This window comes from Lepidothrix coronata, unplaced genomic scaffold, assembly GCF_001604755.1.
Source record: "Lepidothrix coronata isolate B3197 unplaced genomic scaffold, Lepidothrix_coronata-1.0 Scaffold62, whole genome shotgun sequence".
NCBI lineage: Eukaryota > Metazoa > Chordata > Aves > Passeriformes > Pipridae > Lepidothrix > Lepidothrix coronata.
In genome coordinates this window covers 2,026,141-2,042,420 of record NW_016690242.1, presented here as the reverse complement: position 1 = coordinate 2,042,420, position 16,280 = coordinate 2,026,141, and the positions used below count along the sequence as shown (strand labels likewise).

At 37.6% G+C, this 16,280-nt stretch overlaps 1 protein-coding gene across 2 annotated transcripts in view; it reads left to right on the top strand.

Annotated features, from left to right (window-relative positions):
• Positions 1–16,280, top strand: part of CDK6 (cyclin dependent kinase 6) — a 134,754-nt gene that overhangs the window by 53,705 nt on the left and 64,769 nt on the right. For both annotated transcript variants that reach the window (XM_017817732.1, XM_017817733.1), the window contains exon 4: positions 4,631–4,798. In XM_017817732.1, the coding sequence (XP_017673221.1) occupies positions 4,631–4,798 (168 nt within the window). The remainder of the gene's footprint in view (positions 1–4,630; positions 4,799–16,280) is intronic.

Here is a 16,280-nt window from a genome sequence, read left to right as displayed (position 1 = left end):
AGGAATATCTGCCTGCTCTAGTGTAGGTCCTCCACGGGCTGCAGTGTGGATATCTGCTCCACCATGGAGTATCTCCTCTTTCTCCTCTTACTTCTCTTCCTCCTCCACTCACCTTGGTGTTTCCTGTGCTGTTTCTCACTCCTTTTGTTCCCTTTTCCTCTTTTCCTCCATCTTTTTCTTCCCTTTCTTAGTTATGTTTTCACAGAAGCACCACTGTCCTGGCTGATAGGCCCAGCCATACACTGCAGTGGATCTGACAGAGCTGGCTGGAGCTGAGTGTGTCTGGCAGGAGACAGCCCATGGTCTCCCCTGACAGAGGCCCCTGCAGTCCCGGCTGCTGGTGCCCAGGCACCAACACCACAACCAACTTCACAGTTTCTTTTTTCTTTGAGTAGATATTTGAATGTTTTGTCGGAAGCCATGCCATCCTCTTTTGGGTTAGGCAGGTAGAGTCCTCCTCCAGAGAATCTGGCTGGTCTTAAACAAGTAGTAAGTTACTGCAGATAACTCACAGGTATTTTCTTTGCAAGTCAAGAAGGTTGGTGACTCTTAAAGAATCAGAGTGGTATTTGAAAGCCAATGGCTTGGAAGGGATTTATGGATCAGACGCTGGAGGAAGATTAAGAGGGGTCAGTGAAAGATAGAGTCAAGAGGGGATAGGACAAGGTGGAGACAGAAGTCTGTAGGAAGTCAGGGCTTTTTGCTCCTGCTACCCCTGAGTATGGAAGTGTGTGCTGTGAAGCTCCCTTTGGCAAAGGCAGCAGCAGCTGCTCAGCCTCGCCCAAGCCTAGCCCCATCCCCCTTGATGCTAGAGGAAGAATATGCAGAACGTACTTCTGTGTGTTATTGAGACTCATGACATAATACGGTGTTGCTTGAAAAGTTCATCGTAATTTGGTCCTGACTTCACTGCTGATAAATTCAGTAAATATCAGACTGAGCAATCATTGTCAATACCATATATGGTGGAACAGGCAAAGATGCAGCATATCCATAACAAATTTTGCTCCTGTTTCCATTATGAGGCTTTTACAAAAATTAAAGCTACGTATTTGCCTCTAAAGAAAGTGTGTTTGTTTGTTGCATCCCAAAATAGCTCAGTTTTCCAGTTAAAGATAAGTATTTTAGATTTCTGCATAGTCTGCATTGAAAATGTAGCCTGAAAAGGAAGAAATTGTAAAGCCGTGATTGTCTGAACATAACCACAGTGGGATAATGTACATATCTTCAACTTGAGCAACAGCAGCCATCATAGGTTTTATAATATTAGAGCATGACAGAACTGTGTAGTCTGAAACAACAGGCACATTCTGTGTCTTGTGTTTGTAAACATGCACTATCCAAAGAACATCTGATAGACGTCAGTAGAGGTTTGATCATGACTCATTAGAGCTTGTTCCATTAATCTTATAAGGCATGAAACTTCTTGTTTGTGGAATAGAATTGATCACTTTTCAATTAACTTTTGAAATATGATTTTATCAGTAATTCCGAAGTGCAGTATGCCTATCTACCACAGAAAATTTCTCAGTGAAAAGCAGACATGGAAAAAACTAATCCTTGAGGCACATGAAGACTCTCTTGTAGTTATTTCTAGATCATCGTAATTGAGATAATACTGGGTATTCATCACTAATAAAAATGGATCCATTTCCGTCAGATGAGTGGAATTATCCTGATTTAATTAGGTAGTGATCTGGCTTGTGCATGTTTACGGCTTTTATCCAATTTGCTAGCAAAGGTTAGTATCTTCTGGTGTTAGTTACAGTGTCAAAGAAAGCACACAGCCCAGACTGAATCTGATGTTTCTTACAAGTGGCTGAGCAAGAGAATGAAGTAATTTCTCAAATGTGAGGCCTAATGGTTTTTGACTAGGCTTGTGTACAGCACAAAATTCATCATTCATTATGGATAAAAAAACAATTTAAAAGTTCTCTCTTTTATTTGCTTTGGTATTGAAAATCCATTTGTGCAAATAAGTATCAAATTCTAGGCTGTACTATTTGGGACTGTATTTAAAATGCGTAATAATAAGCCCATGTCATGATTTTGGCTTCTGCTCTTTTCCTAAGTTGCTGGGAATTTAAAAACAGGACAAAAATGAATCGAAAATACCAAATAGTCTTTTTGCATCCAAGCACCCTTCTTTACACACATGAATCTCCGGGCTGTTCTTCCAACATAATTTTAAACTGAAATCTGTTCATACCTGTAATAGTAAGTAATAAACATAATCAACAGTCCAAAATGAATACTAGAGAATAGCCTAGATGGACTAACTCTGGATTTCCTGGAAGAGAAAATACAGCATTTTTTCCCCCTCAGTTTTTCTTCTTTCTAACACCTTTTAAATTTACAGTTTCCTGGTTTTCTGCAGCACGTCTCATTTTTTTCTGTGTGAGAAGAACTTCTGTAAATGATATTCACCTCTTGAGTCCTATGAAGGGAGGGAAAGATATATCACTTTCCATTTTCAAGTATTTTCTTCTTTTACCTGTGCCTGGAGAAGACTGCTTGCAACTTGCTATGAACAGAGCAGAAGTGTGTTTGCTGTGCTTGAGGAAGAAAGTCGAAACAAAACCAGCATCAGTTATAGGAAAAAATATTCTTGATATGTTTGGTAACTGCAGGAATGAGTTTACATACTTGACAAATGAATAGGGTGCATAAATGTCACCAAAAAGGGACTTGCCAGGGTCTACTGACTAATCCTTCAGTTCTTTAAATGATTTTTTTATTCAATATTATGTCTACCTGGAATAAAAAAGTAAAAATAGGCCCAAATTCAATTAAGTTCGTACTTAAAATAACCATAAACTTCAATGTTCTTGGTGTGTTCTTCACATCTGCAAGACTGATTCAGACTGTTGGATTTTGATATAAGTTATAATGACAGGGAGTGAGAAGATAGGACATGTATTAATTCTGCTGATGAATGAAACCCACGGAGCTGTAGTCCTAGTTCTTACACAAATTTCTGAACTGCAAAGGAAAATAACATAAATATAAGAGGATTAAATACACTTTGTATATTTGTTTTAAAGATGTAATCTGTATTATACCAGTTATTGAAATTATCAGATCTCAATTTTTTCTGGGGAAGCAAAGGAAATAAAAGGCATCAGCTAACAGGAAATGGGGTTCTAGGTTTACCACCATCCTTCAGAGGTGATAATAATTAAATGCTGTCACAGCATCCATAGCTCCACTGTAGAATCTCCATCATCAGAGTCTTCAAATAAAAACTTTTATTTATTTATGAGCAGGCTATATACAGAGGTGGCCATCTTTTATCAGAGGTCAGGTTAGAGCTTCCAACCTTAATATCTATACATTTTATAACATTTTCTGTAAAGAGGATCAGGGAACATTACAGGAAAATAATAATTTTGTGTTAAATTATATAGCAGTGTCTGTAAAGTGTCCCTTAAAAATGAATCCAACTAAAGCAATATTATCAATTTGAATGTTTTGAGCTATTTTTAAACGCATTTTCAGATATAATTCCTTTTAATAGTGCCTTGAATATTTACTTGAAACATGCCCAAGTCCATAGAGAAGAACAAAAGGAACCAACTTCAATTTATCCTTCTTCCCTTTTCTCATCTTTCATGCCACGCCCTCTCCAAGATCATACTGGTTGCTAATAACAGGATTGGCAGACACCCTGCTGCATGGCTTATGGAAAGGGCATATGTCACCAGCAAACACAGAACTGAAGTTTCATGAGCTCAAGTCAAGTGCATACAGAAAATAAACTTTGTCTGGTTTGTTTCTTTCTTGTTGCAGCATCTTCTTGTAACTGCCTGTTTTGCAAATATAATTCTCGAGTTGACATTATAATTCTAATTTGGAATTCAGGGGATTTCTAGTATTTGGTTTTGAGTCTGTTGGTTCATTCTTTTCACATTACTAAGATTAATGTGAAAACATGAGTATAGATCAAATAGTTTCTTCAGCTGTGGAAATGTCATGGAAGATTGTATCACTATAACAAAACAGAAAGAAAAATGAGAACTGTTAGTTATTATTATTACACTAATTTAGTGCTAAACTTTCATCTAAAGATAGTTTCTGTACTATTCAGTAAATTCTGTACAATAGCTTTTGCCAAGTGAACTTCTTCCTTCCCTCTATAACATTAAATCCTGGGAAGTTTGTCATTTAAACGGTTTTTCTGATTGAAACAGATCTTTGTGCCTGTTGAAATGAGTGATAAAATTTCACTTCACTGGGGCAGGACAAAGCATAAACTAGTGAGATGGAAAGTGGTGTGTGGTTTAAAGTTAATAAAAAAGTTACTATGTATTTTTTTTACTTGAACAGCATTCTTCTAAAGCTATCCTGGGATTTACAGACATACTTTTGCTATTTCTTTTAAGTATATTGACTAATCTTAATACTTTTGTCAATCAGCTTCAGTTCAACTAGAAACAATACACTAAGGATACCTGTTCAACAGGTTGTAACAACATCCTGTCCATTTTATATTATTAGTTGGTTTTATCTCCTGTGCACATATTTAGGTTGATATTTAGTAAATTAGTTTTGCAGATTATGACAAGGAGTTTGCTTCTCTGCCTGGCACTTCCTCTTGATAATTGCATATTAATTTCTTCTTTATATGTAGGATATGATGCTTCAGCTGTTTCGGGGACTGGATTTTCTGCATTCACATCGTGTGGTGCATCGGGACCTGAAACCTCAAAATATCCTTGTAACCAGCAATGGGCAGATAAAGTTAGCTGACTTCGGCCTTGCAAGAATCTACAGTTTTCAAATGGCTCTTACCTCAGTGGTAAGTTCTCAAGGCTTTTTTTTTCTTTTAACCTAGCAGAGTGAACCATCTCTACAACTGAAGTTACTTGTGTCTCTGAAAAAAATTACTTTCCAGCCAGGATTGAAGTTGTGGTTACGTTGTACAAGTAATCGATTACTGATTACTGGCTCTAAATTAAATCATGACTGATTAGTGAAGGATAGGTATGTGCTAGTTTTCTGAAACTCCATCAGTCAAGCTTCTGTATTGATACTGACTTCTTCTGTACATTAAGTCAGACAGGTAGGGTTGAAATTTCTGATCCTGAGGTATCTTGCCCAAAAAAACCCCACAGGTACTTGAGAAAATGCCGCACTGTCATGCTCTGATTTTCCACCTCTGTGAATATGGATTCAGTCCTTCCTTCCATATGTTACTGAATGATTCCAAATAGGGCTGTGCTGGAGGAAGCTCAAGTGGACCTGGCAGCCAAAATCACAGCTATTTCCCAAGCTAGCTGTTCAAGAGCACCCCCAGCATCACTAGGACCCCTGCCACTATTGCCACTCTCCCAGTGGCTCTCCTGGTTGTCCTTGGCTCAGACATGAGCTCACTCACAGAAGGTCGAGCTCTCTCCTGCATTAGTGCTGGAGATGCCCTGCTAGCTTCTCTCTTTTTGACCCCATTTCCATATTTGCTGGCCCGGCCCCCCAGTCAGCTGCTGTTAGGTTGGGACGGCATCTCTGAAGCATGTTGAAGAGCAGCCATGCTGTGTGCGTGTTTGGTATCATTTAGGTTTGTTACCTGCTCATGATTTTTTTTTGCTTCCATTTTCTATTCTGAATATCACAACTGCCATGACAGTATCACTTATGATAACAACAGAAAATGGAGAACTGCTAAGAAAAGAAACTGAAAGGATGCTCTTTGCATTTTACATCTTATTATAGAAGTGAGCCTGCCTCATGTTGATAAAAAGCAATTTATTCTTTTTATTAGTTACTGCAGGGGTCTTCCCATTGTTATGTGATGCAACTACGGACACCTGGCTTCAGTGTGAATGAAGGCAGGAAGCAACAGAAAATTGTATGATCATTTTGCTAAGCATAGGAAAGTGTCCTTGTCATATAAAGCATATGTAAACCTGTGTTTTGGGACTAGATTTTTTCATTGCCTGTAGGATTTAGTCTAATTCAAAGCTGGAGGAATCTGTTTGCTGAGATCAGTGAAGACTGATCATGTAGTACCTCTAAACAGAGCTTTGAAGAAAATGAGAGAAAGGTTCTCTCTGAATTGCCATAAATTTTTATTTCCCAGTTACCAGTAGCAGCTTCAATTGATCCATAAAATTATTTAAGCTAAAATTGCAGAATATTGTAAGTTTTCTGGCAGGATGTTTTTGAAAAGTTCTTCATATAATAAGGAAAAAATATCTACAGAACTGTGCAGGAGTTTGCCCATGATCATGTAACCTTAATAGGAAGGAAGGTCAAAAGAAATAGAGTGCATCTACCATGGCAAAAGACCTGCTTGTAAGAGAACATTGCCAGAATTACTTTCTAAAGGATGTACATGTGCTCAAGTATCCAATACTTGCATGCTAGAAATGTTTTAAAACCCATTAGCTAGTACCCTTGGCATTGCTGTGAACAGGAGTTGTTCAGACTAAAGGATTATCTACATGAAAGTTTGTACTGTGTTCACATAAGCATTCCGGTGTCATTGCAGCTATGCTAAAGAATATTAAAATAATTGAATCATTCAGTGACAAAGGATAATCAAGTATTAAAAACCATTGGCCATGGCTTTTTTAAGTTAAAAATTTATTGCTTTTAACACATTTAGTGTTTAGCACCTTCAAAATAAACTTTTGTCTGGGTGTATAGAAACTTACAGGGGAGTGTTGCTTAGAATGTGATAAATGTGGTATGGTTTTAAATGTCAGTCTTCGTTGCTTCTACAGACTGATGGTCAGAAACTTGTACTAAATGTGTATTAGACATCAATTTTTCTTTTTGGATTTTAACTTTTACTTTTGTCTAGCTGTTTGGCTGTGCAAATTCTTCGTTTTTTTTCCCCCTCCGATGAAACTCAGTACAGAAAACAAAACTAAAAAAAAAAATTTCTGGTTTTTAAACTTGAAGACATTCTTGATTTTACCATTCCTAAAATACTTTATACTGTAGTTATTCACCAGGAAGTGAGTAAACTTTCATTGACTACAGCGAGACCAGTTTTGTTTTGAACTGTTTGCAGAAAAAAAACATAGCATTATAAAAGACATTATAAAAGCTAATAAAATCCTATCTTGCAAGGATTTGCTTCGGAGTATATTGAAAAGTGATAGTGCAGACAGCCTAGTGATAAAAGGCCCATTGCATGTGCTATAATTGTGATTGATAAAAGGGCTCTGCAGCGTTTCCTTCAGAAGAGAAGCTTACTGCAAGATAGACTACAAGAATCATCTTTTGAAGTATCAGATCGTTCCCAAGATGCATCCTCATTCATTGCTCACAAAGAAACTCTTCAGATGGGAAAAAAGAGCTTGCCATGAAAGTAATCCAGTAAAAACTGATCCAGCCCAAGTGCTCTGGGTGCTGCAAATGGTAACTTCAAAGCAATCTCTCTCTAACAGCCAGTTATTTACACAATGCTAAAGAATCCTTCTGGCAGACTGGTTGTCCAGGCATATTGCTGTCATTTAAAGAAACCTCTTGATATTTCTATCAGTGAATGAATAAAAGATTCAAACAAATGTTACGCAGGCTTGGGGGGGGCAGGGTGGAGATCACTGCTCCCAGCTGTGTTCGGACTGAGAACTGATATGGGTCTGAAATAACAGCAACTAGAAAGAATGAGGTCGGGCGGGGGTATCTCAGATGGTGGGTAATAAGGCATGCTTTTGGTTTCATACAAAGTTAGACTATTTTTCAAGTGTTGGTCTTGGCCCTTGGGGAAATTTTGAATAGGCTTTGTGGTAACAGAGAAGCTCCGTAGGACAGAGGAGGTGGATTGATGTGACTGTAATTTTAGAGCTTGATAGCAAAAGCTAATGAACTGTCACTTTTTTCCTGGTGCAGAAAAATAGGCACTTCATTCTGCCTTTCTCTGAGCAAAGGAGCAAGTGGGTGTCTGGAAAATCTGAAGTTGTATTATGAAAAAGAAGTAATCCATTTATCTATTTCTATTGACTTCTAACTGCCTTAAAGAAAGGAAATGAAGCTGAATCATTGCAGACAAGAATGTTAAGTGAGATAAGTACACACAATTGTGATCACACCATCTAGGTGGAGCTGAAGCTGTCCAGCTTTTAAAACCTGGCCAGCATCAGGATCTTGAGTGAAACTAGCAAAATGTTAAGCATTTGTAACACACAGTACTGTCTTTGAAAAGATATGTGATTTACCTTAGGTGTAACTTAGGTGCAACTCATGAAATTCCAACAAAATTGATTTATGTCTTCCTTTTTAAAAAAACGCACTTGTTTTCAGATTTACCCAGCATTAGATGGGAAAATGCATCACTTTCTCTGCTGATGCTCTAAATTGTTGAATACTAGACCTGGCTAAATAGATTTTTAAAAAGAGAAGACACAAAAAATGCTGCAGTTGCTATCAGTAAATAATTTTATATTATGCTAGCATTTTATTTCAATGTTTCTTCAGGATAAAAACTTTCCATCCATTTCTGGCAGTCACTTCAGTGCAAATGGTTTACATGTCACATCATGCAGGAACTTGGATTTCATTTTGTTGTTATAGTAGCAAGGGAGCATAAAATAATTTTTGCTAACTGGCTTACTTTGTAAATATAAATATATAAATTAGTTACAGCAACAAAAACATCAACAAAAGAAGATAGAAAAAGCCTCTTTCAAAGAGGAATGAGTACTTCCCTGTTTTTTGCCCACTGTTTGATTGTAGTTTTCTAATAAATGCCACCTGTTAGTAAATAATGTAAATGTTAACTCTTTTCTGAGCCAATATGATTGATGAGAGCCAACGTAAAGAACTTCTTTTGCTTTGCTTTGGTTTTGTCTCCTTTTTTCCCTTTTTTGTGGTCGCCGCTTCCTGTGCTTCCCAAAATCCACCTGTTTATTTGCATGTCATATACACCCTGCAGAGCCCATTCTTATGTTGGATATGTTCCAGCAAACCAGGAGTGTCTTGCAGAGCAGCTTTAACCTGAGATACATTGACTATCCCTAAATGGACCTGATTTGGCAATCTATTTAAAGTTCACCGTTATCATCAAACATAGGAGGAGACCTCTGGAAATTAAGCAACCTCCTGCCGCTGATTAAACTAAGTGAAAATATGGGCTATGTTAAAGAGTGTCCTAATGATATCGGTATGGTGATACTTGATTTTGTTTCATGCATGATTTGATAAGAGCATAACTCTTCCTCCCTCTGATAGGTGGAAGTGACATTGTTTTGGTATGCACTGAGCCTTTGCTGTTGTGAGGAGGCACATCACATGAGATTTAGGCCCTCATCTCCAATTCTTTCATTATGGTGCATTTTTCCAGTCCACCCAAATGTCCCTGAAAAGGAAAATGAGTCACAGACAGACATCCAGTGGATCAAAATATGTGGTTTTGAGCTTGTCAATGCTGCTGCTGCGAGTTTGAGGCTATTTAGGAATGCAGTATGATTAAAATTTTTGGCTTATTGAAGGAAAATCTGTCTTCCCTCCTAATACACAGTTCTGCATAACAAGTCCATGTATTTGACTTTGTGAAAAAAATTACTTTTTCTGATATTTTAACATCTGGAGGGATCTTTATTGCATCCTCCCAACACCCCATAGGAAAGTTATTTCCATCACATAAAGTGAGTCATTTATCTCTGGAGTCATCTTAGGAACTCAAATCATTACTGGCACATTGACAGTAAAGTCTGCAGCTGGCTAAAAACATTTTTATATATATTTATGATGCTGTCACTCAGTTCATATGTTCCCTAAGAGGGCTCAGAATTATATGAAAATAATGACAAAACAGGTTGTTCTATGTCACAATATCAGTCAAAGGGCAATATGGAAATACATGTGGACAGAAATAGCAAATTAGAAGTTTCTTATATTCATCTGCATTATGATCTTATAAGATCATTTTCAAAACCAATTATTAATTTTTGTTGGCCATCGTAAGAAACTTTAAAGTCTTTAAGGCTTGTCTGGAAGAGCAGTACTAGCTGCTCTCATAAAGAGACAGAGGATTTATGGCAAGGTTGTTATTTTTAGAGACACATCCTAGAGATAATCTATGGGTGCTGTTTCACAGTTGGCATATGTAGATGTAACACTTCTACTGTTGCTGAAAGGATGGTCCTGCTTTTGACTACGCACTCCCATCACTTCCCTCGCATTGGCAGCAATGGTTGCTCCCTTGCAATCAGATTGAAAATGAGCCCTGTAAAGGTAGTTGTTAGTTTTCGGGTGGATTAGTGAATGCAAATCACTGCACAGCCGCGTGAATAAAGCACACACAGAGGAGAGTGAGCAGAAAGATGGGGTCATCCACTCCCTAGACACCACAGTCTTAGATTTGTTGGAGTCAGTTATGAAACCACATCTGAAGTGTTCAATTAAGGACCCAAATAACTAACTCAAAGGCGGAAATGTTTTTCAAAACCTCACAGCTCATGCTGACTTACACTGTTTTGAAGATGTTAAATGAACCAGCTACTGGTTCATTTAAGGCTATTTCTGTATCTGACTGTAACAAAACTTTTAAGGGCATCTGTATCAATGTTTGAAGTATTTTTTAGCAACTCCGTGCCAGGGCCTGGGTTCAGGGCTCTGTGCTGTTCTCTGCAGCTGATGCCACGACTCACCCTTGAGACCTGTGAGGAATGCAGGGAATGCAACCCTCTGCTCTGATTCAGGCCCAGGTTTATCATGAACCATAAAAAGCCTATCTTTTAATCTTTCAAAGAAAGTAAATTATTTCACAGTAAACAAGCAAATTGGCTCCATATGAGACTATTTTCTGTGACCAAAAACTCCTTTCCAGAGTTGCAAACGTTAGAATATATGGTATGTGAAGACAGAGTTTGTACATACTGAACTGAGCATGTTTTGCAGCCCTGCAGCTGCACAAGTGCAGCCTTGCAGAATAAATTTACCTTGTGCTGGTGGAAAAAAAAGAGGAAAAGAGGCACAGCTTTGAGCACAGTTCATATCAGAACAAAGGAAGTTTTTGCTGAGTTGGGCCAAAGTTTGACTATGTGCTTTATAAAAGGATAATATTCAACAGAGGATGCTTATGAAGGAGAGTAAGAAAGAGTTTTCAGCAATCAGCTTTCAGAAATGTAGCAATTTCCAGTGCTGGAGCTTGTGTCTGGATCATCTTCTGTAATAATTACTCAAGTACCTATCTTCCATAAAGTAATCTACTTACTTTCTGAACCATTTCTACTTTGGGCTGCAGTTAACTTTGGCACTGTGAGAAAAGCTCTATATTTTGTTTTAAATCTGATAGCTGATAATATTACTTAATATTATGCTCTTATCTTTTTGATAAGAGGATCTTACCCTTTTCACTTTAGGGTGAAATTTGGTGGTAGTTTGCAATAGCACAGTTCTGTTGATGCAAGAAAAATGTACTCAGTGCAAATAGGCCTTCACATGTTGATGTGAAGATAAAATGACCTCTTCTCTTTCTCTTTCATGTAATAAGATACAGTATACATTGCTAGTAATGGTATAGTATTGCATTATGGTTTTCAAACAAATATCTGGTGAACAGACTGCAGGATATAGAACTGAATTTGTAAGGAACAGACTGTGTTTAATCTGCTTTAAAAAACGGGGGCAGATGTTGTAGAAGGGGAAAGGGAAGGCAGAGAATTACTACTACGTATTTTCTCTAGATTATAAAAGAGCATCCCACTTTTGTGTGACTGTACTTCTATCTTCTGTTTTCAGATGTAAAAATATGTGGTGCATTTCCCCCACCCAGTGATTTACATCTTTGTACTATTTTTCTGTTGATTTAAGTGGGTCTGTTTTTACATCTACTCCCAGTGATAATTGAGTGGGTTGGATTGTAAAAACAATTTGATTGTTTGACAAGGTCTCTCCCTGTGTATTTACAAAACTGTTCCCACATAATTTCAAACCATCCTGAAACACTAAAATGCAGCCTCAGGTTATGCTCTTATCAGAGCACACTGAGTAAACAGGCATGGGCCTGTTTGGTACTTGAATGTGAGACAGCCAAAGGAAGAGGAGCAGACAAAACAGCATACTCTCCTTGGAGCTCCTGCTATTCCAGAGTGAAGACAGGTGTCTGTACAGTGCTGACAGAAATGCTCTTAGGGCTTAATGTGTAATAAAAATGAGTCACTGACACATTTTTGCTGTGGCAGGGAAGTAACCATAAATTTCCTCTGTGCGCTGGCCAAAGTCCTGGTGTAGAAGATATTTCTAATTGAGAACTCTCTTGTAAGGTACACCCCAGGAAAGTTGTCTTAGCCTAACAGTATTTAGTACTTGCTCAGTATTGGTGGTATGGAATTCTTGAGGTCAAAATGAGAAGAGCTGAGAAGTCATCCAGTCCTTTTGTGAAACTAGCAAGATTGTTCTATTGTGTTATTTCTAATGTTTTGCCTCTATTAATTTCAAATGTGCCAAGAAATATGGATTCCATCACTTCCCATGGGAACCTGTTCCAAAACCTCTATATAAACTTTCTCAGAGAGTTTCCTTGATGTCTAGCCTTCAATTTCCCACTCTTAATTTAACTCCATCCTATTCTTTGTTATTATATGCTGATGGGTAGTAGATGACCACGGCCTTCTGGTTGCATTAAAGAAGTCAGTTACATATTTCTGTATACGTTCATCCTTGCAAAATGTGGTAAGATATATCATTTGATAAATAGTGAAAGTGTAATAGCCCTAGATTTTCCAGATTGCAGTAAATTATAGGACACCAGAGAATTCCACTAGATTTCTCTAGACTTCCCATCTTCAACATTTGGAGAGGAGGAAGATAAGTTACACTAAAAGGATTATTGAGCTACAAGATAAATTCCTCAATATATTACAAATAACTTGGTAACAATCTGCAGAGATCTCATGCAGCCTAGGAGTCACCATTTAGATGAACGAAAAGAGCAAATGGAATTTTAGACTGTTATAGGTAGGATATTTTCTAAGAAATAATAAAATACTGGTGTCACAACACAAATTAGTTCATCAGAATACTAGTTTACTTTCTGTGTGGTTGAGAGATGATTTTGAACAAGAACAGCCATTTCTGTCTAATGATTAGGGAACAGGGGACACTCTTTTCTGTGAGGCAAGAAGAATCTGACTTAATTTAACAAAATTAATCGTAACAGTAGATACAATTCATATCTAAAAACATGATCAAGGACCCTGAGAGGGAGAACACATTAGAACAATGATGGCATGAGAGCTAGTTAAACTAACTTACAGAACTTTAAATAACTTAAATAACTTTTGACAGGAAGTTAGAAAACAAAATAGTGAGATTCTGAAGCAGCCTACAGTAGGACCAGTGCAGGCAAGAAATATAAATGATTTTGAGAGGGAGCTTGATGAATTTCTGTGATGCAGTTGTCAAATCTTGGTGGCTGAGTAGTCCATTCCAGTTCCATATCTCTGTATTTGCCCCCTTCAAGATAGACAACTTTGTCAGAAATGGACATCACGAGCTCCACTCTTAATGGAAACAGCTTTCAGAAGTTCAGATGGATTGGCATAAATGTCAGAGCAAAATTCATTTGCCAAAGAAAGAAATCCTGAGCTACTTGACTTTATTGAGACAGAGCAAATAATGGAGATGGTCTCATAAACCAAAGGAGGCTACAGTTAAAATAAAGGCTAGCATGAAAACACAAAGAATTAAAATGAAATAGAAAAGAGAGAGACCCTTCACTAAAGAAGAAAAAAAACAACTTAAAGGTTTCACAAGTAGGAATGAAAAATAATCTGAAAGCAAAAATTGCATCCTTGTTGGTACAGCAAGTTGAAAAAGTCCAGATGGAGTGAGAAGTCTGATTGCAATGTTCCCCCATCTGGAAATGGGATGAACCTGGCAAGTCATCAGTGAACGACAAGCAACCTGACTTCTGAAAACCTGGACAGAAGGCCTTCCATGAAACAGGGGATGCCAGAAAAGCTTGGATAAACTTGGAAGTAGCTAACAAAAATAATCTTCAACAAGGACTTGAGCAGAAGAATCAGCATGTGCAAGTAAGCAGAAACATAGACTACTGTGGAAGTAAACACCTGGACATAAAAATGAACCTGCCAGGAGACTGTTGATGTTTATGATTTTTTTACTTTGTGCATCCTGCAGACTTATATTTTCGCAGCTCAAATAATAGAAAATCCCAGGGAAGCTGACTACTTTGTACTCTACAGGTATGGTGAGGAAAAGCAGCAGAAAGGAGGACTTCTGGTAGCCTTTCTAGGTAGCCTGGCTCTGACAGAGTTTCAGAATTTATACTGAGCCACAGCTGTTCAGACCTCCTATTAGGCCATGATATATATGTCAGGAACAGCCATCATTCTGAGTGAACTGGGTACTAAGAGCTACAGAGAGGAAGAAGATAGAGACACCCAGGGACACTTGCATTCTTATAACACACAGATACCACAGAGCCTGATGGTGACTGGGTTTTGCAATCAAGGTAAAGCAAAGAAGCCAAAACACTCTGGGGATCTGTAAGATCTCTGAGATGATACAGCTACAGCAGAATTTGCTTGTCTGAAACTCTAGGGGAACAGTTCTGTTTAAAAGACAATGGAAAAAGAGATTCTGATCTCAAAAATTGTATTTGTTTGTAAGTAGAAAAAATACTATGGTTTATAAAACAGGAAAAATTCACTTAAGTGCCAAGATTAAGAAATAATTCAGATAAATATAAGTGCCATGGAAGATAACTGCAGAATGCTTTTCGAGACTACAAAAACAGACAGGACATACTAGTATATATTAAAAACTCCCAGTATAGTTCAATAAATTGCTCCTGACTGAAAGTCAAACCTTGGAGGTACAGGCAGGGCCTTGAGTTTTTATTTAGGTCTGTCAGATGAGTAGTAGTAGTCAAAATTGGTCTAGTAAAATGTATGATTCTATGAAATATGCAAATCTTACCATCAGTTAGTTACTGAATGAGACATGCTAAAAAATGAAGGAGAAGATTGGAAAATAAAACGATTGTTCTAAAATGCACATAGAAGTTGTCCACTGCGAAACTGGGAAAACTGAACTTGAAAATGGAGTCTGTAGAATGTGAGTGTGAATTAGAACAGCTAAAGGAGCAGATAAATTAACCATTGCACTGGATTTTGCTATTTCTGCAATGAATGCAAGGCAAAGTTGTTCTACAGATAGTCTGTGAAACACCCTTTAACTTGTGATCAGCATAGAAGAGCTGATTTGTGGAGAATTGGTTTGCAGTCAGCAAGTTGTTCTGCTCTCTGGGGCAACTATCGTAACGACATCGGCATCTTGTAGTAGCTTTCCAGTAAAGATGAAAAAAAAATAAAAAAATGGAATGACTGCATATTATTTGAAGACTCGGTACATTTTTTGCATTTAAAGTTCAGATTGATTTGAAACAGAATCAGAGTTTTCATCATTTGCTGAGCCTGAGTGACAAAGAACAGATGATAAGAAGAAAAAAACTCAAAGTAAACTAGCATTACAAAACATGAGCAATTAATCTAGGAAGCACAGAAACAGGAGAAAACTGATGCAAAAACAGAGGTAAAACAACCACATGCAAGTTCCTACTGATTGTGTTTTGAGGTCATGTTGTGGATTTAATGGAGGAATAACGAGAGTAGAGACTTTCTACTTAGGAAGCAGGAGATATTTTTTGATTTAACAAAGATATAAGTTGTACCATGTGGGCCCCATGCAAGATTGTTACCATGGAAACCTGCCATGTAAACAGCTCGTTCATTGTTCACCAGCAGGAAAAAAGAAATAAGTTTTGAAGAAATATGTAGAGACAGAGATGTGCCTTCAGCTAGTTCTTGGGCTTTATCCTTAGCTATGATTCCAAAACAACAGCACCATATTTTGTATGGGTATTGTCATCCAAAATTAATAGTTTTATCCTAAAACAATTATTGTGTATTACAGTGAATAATAGTACCCTTAGTGCTGTAGTACTTGCTTTTCACCTTAACTATGTAGATAATGTCAAGGAGGTCCAAAGGATGGAGGGAGAAGTACGCTAACCTCCAAAAAAACTTTAGAAGCAATTCAGAGCAAGGGGTCTTTGGCTGGGACAAGCTCAGTAGCTAGTGGAAAAGACAGTCCATGATATTTCTTTCTCCTGTTCTCCACCGATTCTTCTGCTATGCTTAAGGTAAATGACCTGGTTTTGGAAGAAACATTTTTAACAGCATTATTCCTAGAACAAATGATCTGAAAATACAGATGTTGTGTTCTGCAGAACAGGAGGAAGAATGTCTAGTGGACAGTGAGTTGCTTCCAAAATAAGTCTTTTACCTTGCACACACAGTCTG